Source organism: Molothrus aeneus, unplaced genomic scaffold, assembly GCF_037042795.1.
Source record: "Molothrus aeneus isolate 106 unplaced genomic scaffold, BPBGC_Maene_1.0 scaffold_19a, whole genome shotgun sequence".
Classification (NCBI taxonomy): Eukaryota; Metazoa; Chordata; class Aves; order Passeriformes; family Icteridae; genus Molothrus; species Molothrus aeneus.
Genome location: NW_027098863.1, coordinates 1,813,192 through 1,833,246, shown reverse-complemented (window position 1 = coordinate 1,833,246; position 20,055 = coordinate 1,813,192). Strand labels below are relative to the sequence as shown.

At 49.2% G+C, this 20,055-nt stretch overlaps 2 protein-coding genes across 2 annotated transcripts in view; one reads left to right on the top strand and one right to left on the bottom strand.

The window, feature by feature from the left end:
• The window catches only part of LOC136569716 (zinc finger protein 345-like), a 183,217-nt gene that overhangs the window by 81,082 nt on the left and 82,080 nt on the right, over positions 1 to 20,055 (bottom strand). The window lies entirely within an intron of this gene.
• LOC136569727 (olfactory receptor 14J1-like) lies at positions 11,066 to 12,007 on the top strand. The gene is given in 1 exon segment (XM_066570098.1): positions 11,066 to 12,007. A coding segment is annotated over 1 exon segment (942 nt).

Below are 20,055 nucleotides of genomic sequence, written 5' to 3'. Positions count from 1 at the left end.
CTTTAACCAATAATGAGCTTAGCTTTTGCAATATAAGCTTCATTAACACCAATATAAATATGTGTGAGCTTTCAATAAACTTTGGGATTTGCCATTCACGCATATTGTGTGAGGCATTTCTTCCGCCGTTCACGACTAATGGTGACCCCGGACGTTTTTCGTCAGTAGCCACGGTCGATCGGTGTACGGAGTCGGGTCCTATCACAGCCGAGGATGGCGAAAGCACCGCTGAAAAAGGGAAAGTGCCGTGCCCCGGGTGACCTCAGCAGAGAGCCCGGCCGAGACGTGCTGCCGGAGCCTGCAAGGGCTGCAAGAAGCGCGCTGTTATCTTTAACATGGATAAAGAAAGGCAAGCAGCATATGATTTATTTACTGACTTTTTATAAAAGCATAAGATTAAGGGTATAGATTTGCAGAAAGAGCTTCATGGGTTGTTAGCTCATGAGTATGCACAAAGACTGTTTTAAAACCCTCACACAGTGCATAGGTTATCAGACTGGCGTATATTTAAGAATAAGTTGTGGCAGGCAGTCATAGATGATGATAAAACCGCGAGAAAGTTGGGAAAGTTATGGCGAGTCGTGCATGATGAATTGTTGAAATACCAGGCAGAGGAAAGAGCTGCCCAGCAGGCTAGTGCAGCCCGTGAAAGAAACAGAAGTTACGGAGACTGGTTTGGCTCCCCGCCGACACTAGTTCCTGCTCTAAACAGCAGCTCCCTCCAGCTATCAGCTCCTGCTTCGGGCAGCAGCCCCCCCCCCCGCGCATACTCCAGCCGTGCCGTCCGCGCCTTCAGCCTCCCCGCCGCAGCGCGGCCCGCGGCCACCCCGCCGGGGGAGCTCGTGCCGGCCCCAGCCCTGGGCGACTTAACAGCTGCAGCGTGGCCGCCTCCCGTCCCGCTCCGCTCCGCAGCCGCCCCGACCCCCGAGCTGAGGGGGGGGGCGGCAGGACGGGCCTCCCACCCCCCGTGGGGCAGCGGGCTCCTGTGTGTCCGCCCGCCCCGCGGCTGCCCAGCGCAGTTCTGCTTCCCGGCCACCAGCTCCCTGCGCCCGGACACAAATAGCAGCTGTCACCGCTTCAGCTCAACCTGCCTCCAGCCCGCTGCCGCCGGGAGCCTCGGATGGGACCTGGCAGCAGCAGCAGCCACAGTGACCCTGCTGTCTACTCACCCAGAAAAGGTTCCAACTGGGGTAAAAGGACCACTCAGTATTGATGGATTACCTATGGGAGCCTTGCAGCCGGGATTACCTAATCTGGCTATGCTACCAAGGGACTGGCCACTTTTGATTATTGATCTGAAGGACTGCTTCTTTACTATTGCTCTTCATCCTCGAGACACTGCAGCAGATATTGGACTGTGTCACACAAGGCAGTGTTCGGAGACGTGATCTTGATCTCCCTATACAGCTGACAGTTTGGTGTGGACCAAAATTTTTACTGGGTGCACTTACTCAGCATAACAGAAAAACGGGGGAGATATGGGCCTTGGAATGGATATCTCCTCCACTTCAACAACATAAAACCCTTCTTCAGAAAATTGAAATTTTAGCTGATTTGCTCAAAAAGGGTCGTGAACGAACAGTACCATTGAATTGGGTAGGACAATGGGGTTGGATTCAATGCCCAAAAAGATCACTAAAGCCCTTATCGGATGCTATAACTGCTTACACAGATGCAGGAAGGAAAATCCAAAACCGCAGCAGTGACCTGGCAAGAAGAGGGACAATGGCATCATCATATACTCCAAGCTACTGAGTTGGACACTTTGCAAACGATGGAGCTATTGGCTGTTGTATGGGCCATGATGCATTTCTCTGGACCTCTTAACATTGTAACAGATTCTTTGTATGTTGCAGGCGTGTGTGAGCGAATAGAGGATGCCTCTATAAAAGAGGTTCAGAACAGGAGGTTACATGAGCTGTTTATGCAACTGCAGAGAGCAATTAAGCTAAGAAAGCATTCCTTTTGTGTTATCCATATCAGAAGTCACAAATGGGATATTGGTCTGGGAGAGGGTAACATGCGAGCAGATAAATTAGTCTCAATCACACAAGCAACTCCGATTCCCAAACAAACCATAGCCAGAGAGGCACACTCCATGTTCCACCAAAATGCAAAAGGCCTTCATAGAGAATTTCAAATACCTATGGAGGAGGCACGGGCAATAGTCAAAGCCTGTCCTATATGTAGTCATCATAATGGAGGCTGTGGTTTAGGTCTGGGAGTTAACCCGAGAGGGCTGAGCACAAATGAGACCTGGCAGATGGATGTCACACATGTGGCAGAGTTTGGGAGGTTGAAGTATTTACATGTTACCATAGACACTTACAGTCATTTCATATGGGCCACAGCACAGACTGGTGAGAAAGCAGGGCAGGTAGAGAGACATCTCAGCAGTTGTTTTGCAGTAATGGGAGTGCCACAGCGCATCAAGACAGATAATGGGCCTGCTTACTGTAGCAAAAGAATAAAGCAATTTTTACAGATGTGGGGGATAGAACACATAACAGGCATCCCCAATTCCCCTACAGGGCAAGCGATTGTGGAGAGAGCAAATGGTACCTTGAAAAGATATCTGAGTAAATATATGGATACCAGAGAGCCACAAGAGAGATTGTTAAAGTGTTTGTTTGTTTTGAACCACCTGTGTGTTTTTGGGGAAAATAAGGCTCCTGCTGTGATTCGTCACTATGTACATGAAACAGATGGTGTAAAGAAAGATGTATGGGTGAGATACAGAGATCCTAAAACAGGACAATGGCAAGGTCCTGCTAAGGTGTTATATTGAGGCCACGGATATCTTTGTGTTTCTACCCCTACAGGATCTCTGTGGGTACCTGCTAAATGGACCCGAGCAGCTGTGTTTGATGGAAACTTTATGTTATTGCTTTATTAATTTTTGCTTCTTTTGTGGACAGTGTAGACCATCAGGCATGGGCTCCACCTCAGCCCAAGACTAACATATGGGTCACCCTGGCAAACCTAACTAAACAGGAGACTATTTGCCTGTCAGTATCGTCTCCTGGCAATCCTTTCACAACCTGTTTGGTTGGATTACCAGCAGATCCCTGGCCGTGCCCTTCACATGTACCAACTTGTAAGGTCAGCAATGCCAGGACGAGTGTGGATAATTGGGATCAGTGGATTTCCCACTTTCCTATAGCACCACAGGAACCCCAAGAGTCAGAGTTGTTAGAGTCAGTGATGGCAGATGCATGTACTCATTTTAACCATAGAAGCCTGCTGTCAGTCAAGAACCATTCTAATGTTGTAACTTCTAGCATGGCTGTCTACCGAAATGCATCGGCCTGGTGCAATTATACAACCAAGAGAGTGTCAGTCTCATCCAATGACCCTATTCAATTGCCAGCAGGATATTTCCTGATATGTGGAGACCGTGCTTGGGCCGGTATCCCATCAATGCTGCACGGGGGACCATGTACACTTGGACGGCTGTCTCTACTTACACCTAACATGTCCATGATACTAAACATGAGCCGCCGCCATCGTAGAGGCAAACGAATGGCTCATGCATTTGCAGCAGACTGCCGGGACGATGTAAAGTTTTGGTCCCCAGCGACCATAATCGCAGCATCTTTCTTAGCTCCAGGGGTATCAGCAGCACGTGCTCATGCTATTTTAAATAGGCTAGGGTGTTGGCTTGCTAAACAAACAAATGCAACTTCTTTAGCGATTTCTAGTCTTTTGCTTGATGTAGATTCTATTCGCCATGCGACACTTCAAAATAGAGCTGCAATTGATTTTCTCTTACTTACACAAGCCCATGGCTGTGATGAATTTGAGGGCATGTGTTGCATGAATCTTTCTGATCATGCACAGTCTGTACACTCACAGCTCTCTGAGTTACGAAGGTTAACTGGGAATTTACAGGTAGAATCAGGCCTTGGTATTGATGGATGGCTCAAATCTTTAAACTTAGGATCATGGTTACGTTCTATTGTAAAGGTTAGCATTGTAGTAGCGATTGTAGCTTTGTTGTTAGTATTAGTTTTGCCTTCTTTTTGTATATGCTTGCAGAATATGGTGCAAAAGATGATAACTACCGCATTTAATCAAACCATGCTTGTTCAACAGAAACAGCCAATTTCCTCCTTTCCTCCTTTTTTCATTGTATACAATCTCACAAAGTTGACCACTGACATTAGGGTCCTGGCCAGTCCTGTTCTGTAGGGTATTTAGTGTTACATCCCTGAGCAGCCAAAGATACCAAATTAGTAATGTCAGTACTATTTCACATTATTATAATTTTATATGTAGATAAACATGAGGGACAGAAGCAGGCAAGGGCAGAGACTGGAGAGAGCCAGAGCCAGGAGCAGGAACAGCTGCTCCATTGCGCTCTTGGAGAAAGCTCTGGGCTGGTTCAAAGCACTGAAAGGCGTGAAGGGCAGAGAGGAGGCCACAGCAAACAATGCTCCTGTTTGCACAGCCTCCCCTCTCCGTGTCCCAGAAGGAGTTGGATGGACTGTGTTCTTCTCTCCGAGTCGTCTCGTTCAGCATGAGCAGCTCAGCACCAGCAGCTGAAGGAGCTGAAGCCTCAGGCCACAGGAGCTGGGCAAGAGGAGACTTTCTGAGCAAAGTAATGCTGCTAAAATAGCCCCAGCTGAATGCAGTGGATAGAATAATGGAATCACAGAATCCTTTCTGTTGGAAAAGCCCTCTGAGCTCACCCAGTGCAGCCGCTCACCCAGCAGTGCCAAGCCCAGCACTAAACCACGTCCCTGGAGTGCCAAGGCCTGGACACCAGCCCTGAGTGAGGCCTGAACAGCAGGCCCTGAGCCAAAGGTGGCCTCTGGATGAACCTTCCAGCCAAAGGTTATCTTTGTATCTGCTCCCTAATGAAATATGCATGGTCATTAGCACTGTGATAGATGTAGCCACTCATTAGTGAAACATGTATTGACCTTTGTGTATTTAGAAGCCAGACAAGGCCATGAAATCTGACATCTGGCCTTGTTTGGGGCTGAATGGTCAAAGTCACCTCCCTTGGTTCCTCCTGGGGCCCTGGCCAGCCTTTGGGAGGAACCCAAGAGAGGATGAAACCAGATGTTGCCACACTAGAAGTTCTGTCAGTTTGTCCATTCAGCACTGTCAGAGCTGGGCCCTCTCCCAGCGGGGTTGGAGCCTCACCTGTGGCTGGAGGCTCCTGCAGGAATTGCCAGTGCCCAGGAGTGGCTCTGCAGCCCTTGGCTGTGACAGCTTCCCCAGCTGCTGTGTGGATCTGGGTGATGGTAAAGGCTGAGGGTAACTGGGGTGGATCTTTCTCAATCACTGCTGCAATCTTTGGTGGGGATGGTTGGGTTCATTGCTGAGCTGCTCCTGTTGTGATTCTTTGCTGCTTTGAGCTGCAGGAAATGACACTGATTCCTTCAGTTGGTGTCTGTGTCTTTGGTGCTGACCCTGCCCACTGGCAAAACAAAACTGGCACAGTCTGGTCAGATCCCAAAAAAATGTCACTTGTTCAGTGTCAATGTGAGGAATCAGTGCCATCAGAAATTCCCAGATGGGAAGCCCTTCCCTGGAGTTCCCTGGCTCTGGAGTGGGCTGAGTTTGGAGCCCCGTGGGAGCAGTGAGGCAGTCGGGTAAAAGAGGCTGAACCCCTGGATGGCTTCAAATGCATCCAAAAATTGCACATGGAAAAGGAAAAGAACTTGTGGGTTTGGGCAGACAAAGATGAATTTGTTAAGAGTCCATTGGAAACAGCACCTTCAGAAGGAACAATTATTGTTGGAATGCTCCCACACGGAGCAAGAGAAGGATTTAATCCTGAGCTCAGATGCATTCGTGCAAGGGAAATACCAATATAATAAATAACTATATACATATTTGTAGGATAATTGGATCTTAATATCTATTTATGGATTTTTATATATATATGTCTATATCTATCCAAATCTATATCTATATCAATATTTCTATATAACTATTTACATATAAAGTTATAATAATGTGAAGTAGTGCTGACAATACTAATTCGGTAGCTTTGGCTGCTCAGGGATGTAACACTAAATACCCTACAGAACAGGATTGGCCAGGACCCCAATATCACTGGTCAACTTTGTGAGATTGTATACAGTGAAAAATGGAGGAAGCGAGGAAATTGGCTGTTTTTACAGGGTGTGCTGATACTGTGATGCAGAGTGCTTTGTCTGTTCCTGTGAAAAATTCAGTGATTAAGCCTGCAGGGTTTTTAATGTACCAGACTATGCACAAGCTGCAGGATTGGTTGAAAGGGTGAAGGGGTTGTTTAAAAAGCAGTTGAAAAAATGAGGAGATGGGAACCTTTGCCCATGGAGAACCCATCTCCCAGATGTGCTCCATGCCCTTAACAATGGCCCACTGGGGAAATGGAAACCCCCTGGCTGTGCACGGCTGCCCCCAGTTTGCAAATCCAACCATGGGCAGTGAGACTTGGGCGGCCTGGGAAATTGTTCTGGCTGTGATGGCCCCTGGCAGGGCCAGCCCACAGGCTGCAGGGCTGGGCCTTCATGCATTGGAATTAATTAGGAGAAATTCAAAGCAAATGAGAGCCATCAATACTGAAACAGGAATTCAGATTCCTCCAGGACACCTTGGTTTGATAACTGCTCACTCGAGCTTGGCCTTGCAAAGTGGTCATGTCATGAGAGGAGGAATTATTGTTGCAGATATCCAGGAGAAATTAAAGGAATTGTGTTAAACAATAGTGACCAGGATTGGATTAGTCAACCCCATGACAGGGTAGCACAGTTATCAATATTGCAATTTTAAGAAGGATTGTGAAAAAAAGAGATCCACCTGCAATCACCACCGTTTGTGGAGATAAAGGGTTTGGATCCAGCAGCCCTAATAATGGAGCCAGAGTGTGGGTCCAGAGGCCAAAAGGCCCTCCCGAGGCAGCTGAAGGAGCAGCTCCTGGGAAAGACAACTCTGAGTCCTGAAACCTGGGCAGGAACAATGGGAATGTGTCCCTGCAGCCAAGCGTTCTGTGTGAGAACAAGTAGATCTGACAGGATATTGTTTTCCACATCCTGCCAGACCAAATCTCCCTGTTTGCCCCAAGGGCCCCTTTGGGAAATGCTCTGATCCACGGGGCTCCATGTGAAGGCTGCTGTGACACTGAGGGACTTGCACAGGAATTGCATCCAGGAGCCCGGGTGCCCCTCAGGGACTGGGACCCGGCCCCTTCCAGCCAGAGGGGAAAGGGCCCCCCCAGGCCTTGTTGGCCACAGACAGCATGGTAAAGCTGAACAGCAAAGGGCCTGGGGGCATTATTCTGGAATTACCATGGTGCCAGCTCCATGGACAACAGAATTCTTGTTCCTAAGTTGAATGAGATTGAGAAAAATGGATGAAGAACGGTGTCACTAAAGTACTACTGGTGTCTGTAAGTTGTACCTTGATAGTCAGCCAGAATCTTTGTCTGCCACAAACACCTCTAGTGTTTCACCAAGGGGTTAGTCATCAAAATGTAATGATGAGTTCTGATGGATTGCTGAGCTTCTTTTGTAATTCTTTGCTAATGATGATGTGCTTTGCTGAGCTTATCCTTTTGTAATTCTTTGCAGCTGTGCATGATATAAATGACACAATTCCTTCAGTTGGTGTCTGTGTCTTTGGTAGTGACCCTGCCCACTGGAGAAACAGGGCCCCCTCTTGCCTAATTGTTACCTGGCAAGGCAGAAACCCTCCCTCCAAAATTGCCCCTTCCTCCTTGTTCCCCCCCTTCATACCCTGAGCATGATGTGCTCTGGTCTGGGCTATGCCCGGGGTCAGTTGGGCTGTGTCCCCTGCCAAGCTCCCCCGCAGCCCCAGCCCCTCCCCAGCGTGGCTGGACGAGGGGCAGGACAGGCCTTGGCTGTGCTGCAGCTCAGCAAGAACAAAACCATCTCTGCGTGCTCAGCCCTGTGCTCAGCACCCGGCCCAGCAGTGTCTCAGTGCCAGGGGCTGTGCCCTCAGTGCCTGCCAGGGCTTTCCATGGCAACTGCCAGGCCAGGTGACCCAGGTGTCCCCCCAGTGCCGGTTGCCATGGAAACAGTGCCCAGCGCTGCCCCTTTCTGTCTGGCTGACCTGGCCTTTGGCCCTGGCAGTGCCCTTGGCTGCTGGTTCCTGGTGCCTGAGCGGCCAGCGCGGCACAGGGCAGGTGGCCATGGCACAGCCCCCAGCAAGGGATCCCCTCTGGCCCTGGGCACTGACACCAGCCCTGAGCATGGTCTGGCTCCGGGCATTGGTTGCCTTGGCACCAATCTAAGGAACGGGTCCCTGTGGCCGTTGCCATGGCACCTGGTGTCACCAACGAGTGTCACTGCAATTGTACCTGGAACAGCCCCGGCACCGCTTTGTCCTCAGGGTTGCCATGGCAGCCCAGGGCAGCAACAGCTCTGCAGGCAAGGGGCCATGGAACCTGGCTGCAGAAATGGCTCCTTGGGCTGGTTTCCAAGGAAACCTGAACTGATGGGGGTTGCCATGGCACCCAAAGCCAGCAGTGGGGTGAGTGCAGTGTCCATGGCAACAGTCCCTTGCAATGGCTCAGTGCAGGTTGGGATGATGATCCACCCTCACAGCTGGCCCAGGCAGGTCTGGAGCGCTCTTGGTGGCAGCTTGGGCTTGGCACACACTTGAGGAGGATGTCTGTTTGCAATGGGGAAATATTTTTCCATACCTGCAGCAGGAAATCTTCCTAAAGAACTGCCCCAGAGCAGAGGGAAATCAAGGCAGAGCCATGGTTTTTCAGGACTATCTTGGTCCTAAGGAGCCCCGTGGTGCATTTGAAGCTGAGCCCTGGAACCTCAGGGCCTGAGAGGAGATTGCACAAACCTTTCCAGGAGTCAAAGTCAGAGGAAAAACCCCAAAGTGTCTCAAAGCATGAATGGGTCCCACTGAGGTCAACACAGGCTCCTCATGGACTCCTTGGAGGAGAGAATTGGAAGCCAGGATGGCACAAAAACCTCTCAAAGACTCAGAGTGAAAAGGAACATCCGGAGTACCTTAAAAACCTTGAGTATCTCAAAGTATTAATGAGCCCCACTGAGTGTCAGTACAAAGCTCTCCAGGGACTTGTTAAAGCAGATAATTAGGACCATGACTGCACAAACCTCTCACAGAGTCTGTATCAAAAGGAAAAAACAAAATACCTTAAAATAACTGAAGTATCTTGAAGCATTAATTACCTCAATGATTATCATTACTGATTAAGGCTCTCAAGAGACTAATTAAAGCAGATAATTGGATGCTGCAACTGCACAATCTTTCTCACAGAGTCTGTGGACAAAATGCAAGCACCAAGTAGCTTGAAATAACTGAAGTACCCTGAAGCATTAATGAGCCCCACTGAGTGTTGTTACTGACAAAGCCTCTCCAGGGACTAATTACAGCAGATAATTGGAGGCCATGATTGCACAAACCTCTCAGAGACTCCAAGGCAAAAGCCAAGCCCAAAGTCCTTTGAAAAACCTGCAGTCCCTGCAGGGAGCATGAAGGAGCCTCCAGGGCCATTGCTGAGCAAGGCTCCCCAGGGACTCCTTGCAGCAGATCCTTGAGGCCACTGGGATGTGGGCTAGGGGGGGATGCTGAGGGCAGGACAAGGGGCTGACAGTGCCCAGCCTGGCTGGGGCTGTGCCAGGAGGCCCCAGGGCCTCAGGACAAGGTGTCTCCTCCCAGCCCTTGGTGGCACAGACCCTGCTGTGGCCCAGGGCACCAAGACTTGGCTTCTCTTTGTCCCCACCTGTCATCACTGCCTGCAGTTCTCTGCTCTGCCTGGGGCCTGGGGACACTTGCTCAGTCGTGTCCCTCTCTGGGACCCATTAAAAGTCCAAGAAACTTTGGAGTTGGATTCTGCCTTGGAGTTCTGGAGAGGTTTCTTCAGCTCCCTCTCAGGGAATGATGTTCAGGGCCTGAGCACAAAGCCCCAGAGGCTGATTAAAGTCCTTGTGCTGTGTCTGCGCTGCTGAGCTGGGCTGGGCTCCTGGCCCAGAGGCAGCTCCTGCTCACCAAGAAGAGCTTCAAAAGCACATTTCTCTTGATGAACAGCTCTTCTGCCAGCCCAGCAGGGCTGGGGCACTGCCTGCAGCCAGTCCGGGCACAGCCCCGGGGCACAGAGAGCTTCAATCAGTCAGGGCTGGGAAGGGGCTGAGAAGTGCCTGGGGCACAATCACTGCCAGCCCTTGGCACAGGAACCTCTGGCTGCAGGACAGTGCAGCTGCAGCTCCTGGAGCCATCTCCTGCAGCTGGAACATGCCAATGCCTGCAGAGCCTGTGAGTACATTCTCTGATTGTCTCTTGTGCAGAGCAGCCAGGGGTGCCCAGGGCTGTCCTGCAGAGCAGGGTCCTGCAGCCCAGGGCTCTGTGCTGGGGCAGGGACTCTGCTGCCTGCCAGGGACAGCTCTCAGCCAGCCCTGGCAGCTGCTCCCCGCACTGGGGGACAAGATCTGGGTGGCAGGAGACAGCTGGTGAGGCTTGGGAGTGTTCTCCTTGTGTGGGGAGGATGCAGCATTGTTCAGGACTGCTCCCAGCATGGCATTGAACTGCAGAACATTTCCAAGTAGATTATACAGGGAGCACAGCAAGGGAGGACCTGAATAAAAGGGAAAATCCTGCTTTATGAATCTACTGCTCTAGGTTGCATGGATGGGAAATTGCAAACAGATATTCATCCCTCAGTTCAGGTAGAGAAATTTTTTTTCTCAGATCTTACAAAACCAGTCAGTGAAAGAAATCAGCCCTTAGGGGCAGCATCAGTGTCGCTTTTCCAATACCTCAAGGTTTTTATCATGTTTCTATCAGAGCCTGCAGAGCCAGAGCTGCCCCTGGGCAGTGCCTGAGCTGGGAGGGCTCTGCAGGGCAGAGCTGAGCCCCCAGGGCTGGGCTGGGCTCTGGCAGCACTGGCAGGGCCCAGCCCTGGGCACAGGGAAGCAGCTGCTGGCAGGGACAGCTCCAGGCAGCAGAGCCCTGGGCAGGCAGTGGGGGGAAAGTGCCCCCAGCCTGTGCTGGGAGATTTCAAGTCCTCTCCAAACCCAACTATTCCATGATTACTTTTCTTACAGATCCCCATGCCAAAGCACAGCAAATGTCCAACAGCAGCTCCATCAGGCACTTCCTCCTGCTGGCATTGGCAGACACGCGGCAGCTGCAGCTCCTGCACTTCTGCCTCTTGCTGGGCATCTCCCTGGCTGCCCTCCTGGGCAACGGCCTCATCATCAGCGCCGTAGCCTGCGGCCACCACCTGCACACGCCCATGTTCTTCTTCCTGCTCAACCTGGCCCTCGCTGACCTGGGCTCCATCTGCACCACTGTCCCCAAAGCCATGCACAATTCCCTCTGGGACACCAGCAACATCTCCTACACTGGATGTGCTGCTCAAGTCTTTTTCTTTGTGTTCTTCCTGTCAGCAGAGCTTTCCCTCCTGACCATCATGTGCTACGACCGCTACGTGTCCATCTGCAAACCCCTGCACTACGGGACCCTCCTGGGCAGCAGAGCTTGTGCCCACATGGCAGCAGCTGCCTGGGCCAGTGCCTTTCTCAATGCTCTCATGCACACAGCCAATACATTTTCCCTGCCCCTGTGCCATGGCAATGCCCTGGGCCAGTTCTTCTGTGAAATCCCTCAGATCCTCAAGCTCTCCTGCTCCAAATCCTACATCAGGAAATTTGGGCTACTTGTCTTTTCCATCTCTTTAACATGTGGCTGTTTTGTGTTCATTGTTTTCTCCTATGTGCAGATCTTCAGGGCTGTGCTGAGGATCCCCTCTGAGTAGGGACGGCACAAAGCCTTTTCCACCTGCCTCCCTCACCTGGCTGTGGTCTCCCTGTTCCTCAGCACTGGCATATTTTCTGACCTGAAGCCCCCCTCCATCTCCTCTCCATCCCTGGATCTGGCCCTGTCAGTTCTGTACTCGGTGGTGCCTCCAGCCCTGAACCCCCTCATCTACAGCCTGAGGAACCAGGAGCTCAAGGCTGCAGTGTGGAGACTGATGACTGGATGGTTTTTGGAAACATTAAACTGCTGACCAATTTCTGCAAATCACTTGTAATAAAAGTTGTTTTTGATACTTCTTGTTGGTTTCATTTTGGACGTTCTTTTTCTTTGTTTTACTTTATTAATCTTGTCTGATACTGTTAGATTGGATGTGACCTACACACACGTGATTAGGGTCAAAGAAGAAAATGTTTTTATATTTCATGTTCTCTAGTTTATATACTTTTAAGAAAACATCATTTTAAGTCATTGATTACATCAAAATAACTTATATTAATTAGAACAAAGCTATTAGTATCAATATAATTGGCAAAAGTTTTACAGAAAGTTAATAAGCTATGCATACACATCTACATATGCATCTAGTCTACCTAACAAAAATGTACATGTATCTTTTCTAATCTATTCCCATGCTAATCCTTTTCTTCTTTCTTGCTATGGATACACTGTAAAATCATCAATTGTTATTTCATCTATTAACTCAGCTTTGCTTGTAAGCTAGCTGTCAAGCCTGACTATATGGTCCACAGAGAAATGTTATTGTTTCTGCCATTTCCCCTTTTGTTTCTCTCCACCTTCCTGGTGGCCACAGACTGTGTCAATGAGGGGCTGTGCTCTTGGTGGCTTTAAATGAGCTAAAGGATCTCCCAGCAGAGTTTTCTGCAGAGATGGCCTTTTGTTGCCTTCTCTGGAGCTGCAGCAGCAATGTCTGTGTGCAGAGCTGGGGCAGATCAGTGCTGGCCCAGCAGCTGTGCCCAGCAGCAGCAGCAGCAGCACTTGGTGTTGCCGGTGCTGCTGCCGTGGCCCTGCCCCGCTGCCCTGGTGGCCCTGGTGTTGCTGCAGGGCCTGAGTGCTCTCGGGGCCGGGCACAGCCCTGGGGGTGGCAGTGCCGGGGCTGCAGCAGGGACAGGCCATGTAATATAAATCACCTTTGACAATTCTTTTGGGTTTGTTTGTGGGTTTGTTCTTTTTTTCCCCATGTTTCAGTTTTTTAATATTGTCTACAAAGAAAAGCCATTGGGTTTGCCATTTCTCATTTTGTTTCTCTCCATCTTCCCTGTAGCCACAGATTGTGTCAATGAGGGGCTGCACTACATGTGGCTTTAAAGGAACTAAAGAATCTCCCAGCAGAGTTTTTTCCAGAGATGCCCTTGTGTTCCCTTCTCTGGAGCTGCAGCAGCAACGTCTGTGTGCAGAGCTGAGGGCAGATCAGTGCTGGCACAGCAGCTGTGCTCCTGCTGGCCACACCATTCCTGATCCAGGCCAGGAGCCATTGGCCTTCTTGCCCACCTGGGCACACTGCTGCCTCATGTCCAGCCTGCTGTCCATCAGTCCCTGCAGGTCCCTTTCTGCCTGGCTGCTGTCCTGGAACTCTGTCCCCAGCCTGTAGCACTGGGGCCAAATATCAGGGCCTGGCCCTTGGATTTGTTAAACCTCACCTTGTTGGATTCATCCCCTGGATCCAGCTTGTCCAAGTCACTGTGCAGAGCCCTCCGACCCTCCAGCAGATCAACACTCACACCCAGCTTGGTGACATTTGCGACGATGTCCTTGGTTCCATGGGGCCCCTCAGTGTCACAATGGCCTCTTGGTTACACCAGGCCCTACACTGTCACACTGGTCTCCTTGGTTCCATGGGGCCTCAAAATGTGACAATGGTCCCCTTGGTTCCATGGGGCCCCAGGGTGTCACAATGGCCCCATGGTCACATGAGGTCCCACACTGTCACCATGGTCTCTGTGGTTCCACAAGTCCCCTCAGTGTCACAATGAACTCCTTGTTTCCACGAGGCCACACAGTGTCACAACGTTCTTCCAGATTCCTTGAGGCCCCATCGTGCCAGAGTGGCCCCTTGTTTACACAGGATCCTGCAGTGTCACAATGTCCCCTTGGTGCCATGAGGCCCTGCAGTGTCAGAACAGCCCCTTGGTTCCACTGGGCCCTGCAGTCTCCCAATGGTCTCCTTGGTTTTGCAGTGTCAGAATGGTGAAACCCCTGGGTTACACGAGGCCCTGCAGTGTCACAATGGCCTCTGTGGTTCCACAAGGGCCCAGAGTGTCACGGAGCACTCCCTGGTTCCATTTGGAGCTCATCCACAGCTCCCTCATCCCCCTAGGATGGATCCCATCTGCTCCCATACACCTGTGAGCATCTGAGTGGCTCAGCAGGTCACCAACTGCTTCCTCCTGGATTCCAGGGGGCTGTTCTGCTCCCTGTGCCCATCTACCAGCTCAAGAGAACACTTCCTGAGGACAGCCTGTCCTAATATTGAAAATTGACAAGATATTAAGTAGCTTAGTCTTTTACTTATCTTCAGTTTCTCTATTCTGAACTGCAATCAATAAAAAAGAATAGAGGTTCTCCTTCTCCCTCCTTTTGCTATAAATTTTTTTTAAAAACTTTTTTTATTCTTTATACAGAAACCGCCAGGTTAAGTTCTAATTGAGCTTTCACCTCTCAACTTTTTTTTCTGCATAACCTAACAACATCCTTAAATGCTTCCTGAGTTGCTGGCCCTTTTTCCCCTTTTCCCACAGAAGCTCCATTGGCAGCCAGGCCAGTCCTTTTCCTCACCAGCTCATCTTTTGCCACACTGGGACAGGCTGCTCCTTCCCCCTTAAGTTTACTTTCTTGAAATGTGTTCATCCTTCCTGGACCCCATTTGTTTTTAAGGGCTGTTTCCCTTAAAAGAATCAGTACCTGATTTGGTACTCCCCAAATCTGCATCCTGAACAGGCCAAAGTCTGCCCTTCCTAATTCCTGTGTACAAGTTTTGTTACTGCCTCTCTTTCTTACCCAGAATATTGAAAACTTGAAAACCCCAATGTTCGAGTGGGTCTGGCTGAGCTGGCAGGACACTGAGGCTGCTGAACTTCCAGTTCCCCTTCTCACACAATGGGCCTTGTGTGGTTTCCATAGGCCTGGGGATGTGGAGAACAAGCTCCAGGTGTGAGCTCAGCTGGTGGAGACAATTGATCATCTGGTAACATGAGGTCACAGAGTGGGCTATGACATCACAGAGTGGGTCATGTGAGGTCATTGATCAGCTATGACATCATAGACTGCCTCTGTGACATCAATAGGCAGAGGTCTAACATCCCAGAGCAGACTAGGACATCACAGAGCAGACTGACATCACTGAGTTGGCTGTGACATCAGAGACCGGCTGTGTGACATTAGAGAAGGAGCTGTGAGCTCACAGAGCAGGCTGTGACATCCCAGAGGGGCTCTGTGACATCCCAGCAGGGCTGTGTCAGGTCACTGGGTTGGTCACTCTGCCCCAGCTCCCCCTCACAGTTTCTCCCAACAAGTCCAATGCTGTCCATGCCCAGCGGGGTCCCTGTCCCCCGGGATCCCCCCGGCCCACCTGGAGCCACAGCCTCCAGCAAAGGATGTTCCACAGGATCCACCCCAGAGCCTGACATGGGGACAAGGGGCCAGGGCTGTGTGACCAGGACATCAAGGACGGGGATTCTCCAGGTCACTGTGGCCTGGGTTGGGTTGCCCAGGGCAGGAAAGATGTCTGGCAGCTGCAGCAGGGCCTGGGAAGGGCCTCCAAGGTGGGGCTGGAGCCCTTGGGCTGTGAGCAGAGGCTGAGGGAGCTGGGCTTGTCCAGCCCAGAGCAGGGAAGGCTGAGGGGCTCCTCATCCCAGCCTGGCAGTGCCAGCGAGGAGGGGATGGAGAACACAGAGCCAGGCTCTTCACCGGGGGCCTGGTGGGAGACAAAAGCCAATGGGTGGAAGGGGAAAGAGGGGAGATCAGCCAGGACAGGAGGAGATGAAATGAGTCAGGCTGCTTTCAGCATTTCCTCAGCACCAAGAGCAGCCTGACCTCCCTTCTCCATCCACCACTGACAGCTTTGCAAATCAGGAATTGTTGGAGCTGTTTTGCCCCCACTCCAGGATGAGCATTCTGATACAAGAACTTAATTGTGTTTATATCTGTAACAGGAGCACATTTTGTCTAAAATTACTTTTAGGATGGAAATCACTTGTGGATGGTGGACTCAACAGGCACTGCTGGGACATTGCACATAGCTCAGGGAAGAGCATGAGTGTTACTGAATTGTGTCCTGTTCAACTGTGCTCTGTTGGCCATGAAGAGAAACTTTGTGTTCCTCTGAGTCTCAGCAGTTGCTGATCCCCAAAGGACACAAACCTGATGAGTTGTGGTTCCCACTCCAGTGGTGGCACTTGGACCTCTCTCCATAGCCAGAGCAGAGCACCCTTGTCCCAGAGAGTCCCTGGAAATGCAGGGATGAAGGAAACAGGACAGGCTGTGGGGATCTGGGGCAGAGCCAGGGAGAAAAAAGACTTTTGCATTTGATGGAGCTGTGCCTTCCCTTGGCTTTGCTGGCTGATAAGAACTGAACATCCCTCTGTGTCTCGAGCAGCTCCTTCTCTAAGGAAAGCAGGTGGGAGTTGGAGCCAAGGAGCTGAAAGCTGCAGGTGCAGCCTGGGCTGGAGGGAGCTCAGATTTGCACAAGGCTGCTCTGAGTGCCTGGGCTTGGATGGGGGAAACGGTGGGGTGGGGGTAGGGACAGAGTCTGATTGATTGTCAGCCATGAAGGGTCTTGATTTGCATATCTATTTAAAATTCATGAGGAGGTACTTGGATTCAGTGTCAATTGGAGATTGCACATATCAATGAATTAACAGGAAAGCAAAACTAAACAGGACTTAAAAAATCTTTTCTCACTGTGTTTTTGAATATCAGGTATTTAGTTTGAATACACTACTGAGATCTACTTAACCACAAAGGATTTGAAAATTAAAATCAAATGATTCCCAGAGGCTTGGCTTGTTAAGGTGTTCTGAATGTTAATGAGCCCTGGGACACTGAATTCCTGCACTGAAGAGCTGAAGGCTGAACAAGCCTCTGGAGCAGTGAAATTCAGCAGCAGCCTCCAAGTTGCTGAGGATGTCAGCAGCCCCCACTGAGGCCATCCCTGCCCAGAGACCGTGGGGGAATGGGCAGACAAGGAGAGCGTCCCTGGGGCTGGGGCAGCACAACTCAGAGGCACCAGCGGCTCCAGCTGGGCAATGGAGTGTGGAATGTGGCTGGGAAAGCCCTGCCTGGGCTGGGACAAGCAGGACACACAAGCCCTGACTCCATCTCCCAAACATCTCTCTCAACAAGACATTTAAATGGAATTACAATTGTTTGTGCCCTCTGAGTTAGGTGCACTGGAGAAATACCAATACAAGAGATTCTAGGAGCTCAAAACAACCAAACAGCCTTCCCTGGGAAGTTCAGAAAATTGGAGAAACTTTGGCAAAAGGTTTATTATGACATTGTAGTGGTTTTGGTTTGTTAATTTCAGATTTTTCTATTCTTGACATTTCTTAATTAATGGATTGATGAGTATGGGGGGTTTTAGTGTCAGTTTAATTATTTATCTATTTATTTTATTGTGAGATTGTATTATGAGAATAGTAAAGTAGGCCTAAAATTTTAAAAGGGTATATAGAAAATTTTATTTAAAATATAGAGAAAAAAGGTCGTAAGAATTAAAATAAATTATTTAGAACCCTTTTTTTTCTTTACAACTTTTTCTTTTTACTGACAATGTAAAGAAAGTAAACTTAAAATTTCCAGTTAGTTTACTATTTATAGAATTGTCTTTATTTAGTTTACTTAGGGAGAGAAGTTTTTCTTGTTAAGGTTGTGAAGATTTTTTTACAAGAGGAAAATTTTTTTTTTTGGCTCATATATTTGTCATGGATAACACCAGTCTGGGGAACTTTGTTCTTGTGAAGTTGTTTTTATTCCTACAAACTTTTTCAGAGCTTGTTGATGGGCCATGTTGACTTATGAGGTATTGTTTTAAAGATGAGTTATTTAAAGGTATAAGTTTTTATTATTTACTTTTAAAATTATTTTTACTCTGGGAATAGAGATCTCTTGGAGATACTGGATTACTTTTTTTCCCCGTGTTTAAGCATTTTATGAAATTAAAGTTATTTTAACATTTGCTTATTTTAGTATGGAGGTTTTTCTTTGATAAAAATTTGAATTTTTAAAAATATTTTTTTGTGTTATAAAGAAAAAGGGTTTTTTCTTTATAATTTATAAGAGGATTTTAGTTTCAGGAGTAACATATTTTTTATTGTTTTTTTTTTATTTAGGATTTAATTTCTTCTTTACTTACTTTGATGGTTTTATATTGGTTTTTTATAGGCTTGTATTTTTTTTTTCTTTTACTCATGGGAGGATTGAAGTATTGAAAGAGTTAACACCTGACCTGCTGGCATCGTGTGGTGGAAGTTTTGGTTGGGTTGTATTAAGATTGGTTTTCTGGTTGGTTTTAGGTTTTTTTGTGTTTTAGTTGTAGGGTTATTTTGTATGGTTGTAGGTTGTAGGGGTTTTGGTTTGAGTTGTGTTGGGGGGAGGGGAGTTAATGGTGAGATTTTTAATAGCTGTGGCTGGGTTTGTTCTGGCTGGGGTTTTGTAGCCTCTTTTGTTTTCCTGTTTGGGAGTTGTTGGGGTTTGGTTTGGTCAGAATGGGGCCGATGGGGGTGGCCTGGGGAGGAGAGAAGGGGCTCAGCCCATGGCAGGGTTGGTTTGGTTTGGTTTGGTTTGGTTTGGTTTGGTTTGGTTTGGTTTGGTTTGGTTGAGATGGGGACCAGGGCCTGGGCCCGCTGCTTCTTTGTTGACTGGGAAAGAAAGAGGAGGTTGCTGGGTTTTTTCGTCTTTAACATTTGTGTTTCACAGAGGCGTGTTCAGTATCTCAGTGGTTTAACAGATTGTCAGTGACACAAAAAGTTTCATATTACGTTTTAAAATTCTTTTCATATCAAATTATGACAAACATTCAACCAACAAAAACACTTTTTAAAGCATTGACTTGGCCCATTCAACTTCACAAACTCTAAGCCTGTTAAATTTCATGTTAATCAAAATTTACAGGAGCACAGAAATAGAAGAAGACACATAGAGAGAGAAAGACATAAAAGATACAGAGAAGCACACACACAGCTACCAACTCCTGGATTCCAGCATTGTTCAGATGGAAATTCCAAGAGGATCCAGGGTCAAGATGTGTGCTTGCCTTGTGGTCAGCCTTCAATACCCCTTGGTCTCCCTGGGCCCTTCCCCCAGGTGGGGCTTGGGCTCATTTGGTCCCTCAGGAGCTGGGCTGGGGCCTGCAGAGGTGGCTGTGGAGCATTGCCTGTGCTGTTCCAGGGACTGGCAGCCACTGCTGGGCTGGGATAGAGGCTCTGGGGGGATTGGGGTTCCCGGGCTGGGCAAGGCTGGGGTTCCAGGGCAGGGCAAGGCTGGACCTGACCCTTCCTCCCCCACACACAAAATGTTTTGAGCCGACAATCTCCGCCAGTCTGTCACAATAGGGAATGTTGGAGGTGCCATCCAAATTCTACTTATGGGTGCCTGGAGGAGAACAGTTCTTTCCTATAGGAAGGAAAGCAGAGAGTCCCAGTGTTTGGAAGGCCGGTGAGAGCCTCACTAGGCCAAGGTCTGGCAGACTTGTCAGTAATGGCAGATTTTGTCTGGGAGCAGTTGTTGGATTTAGGGAAGGTGGAACCCAGTCTTGGCCATGGATGCCTGGAAAAGCAAGACAGTTCTTTTATATAGGAAGGAAAGCATACAGCCTTCCCCAGGGTTTAAGGACCAGATAGGAGGTGACCCTTGTGAAACAACTGCCAGCCAGACTTGTCCTGGCAATACTCCTATGAGAACAATCACTGGATATAAGGAAATTTGGAGGTGGAATTCCCAATTCTGGCCATGGGTGCCTGGAGCAGAAGGACAGGTCTTTTCTATTGGGAAGGAAAGCACAGAGCCCCAGTGCTTCAGCAGCAGATGAGACCTTCAACATGCCAAGGTCAGCTGGACCAGTCAGGTGGCCCCTGGGGGGCCAAACATGCCAAACCTGTTCTGTGTTCCATTGGTTTTGTGGGATCCCATAGTGTCACAATGATGCCTTGGATCCATGAGGCCCCACAGTGCCCTAATGGTGACTTGTTTCTATGGGGTCCCACAGTGTCACAATGGCCCCTAGGTTCCAGAAGGCCCTGCAGTGTCACAATGGTCCCAACAATTCCATGGGGCCTTGCAGTG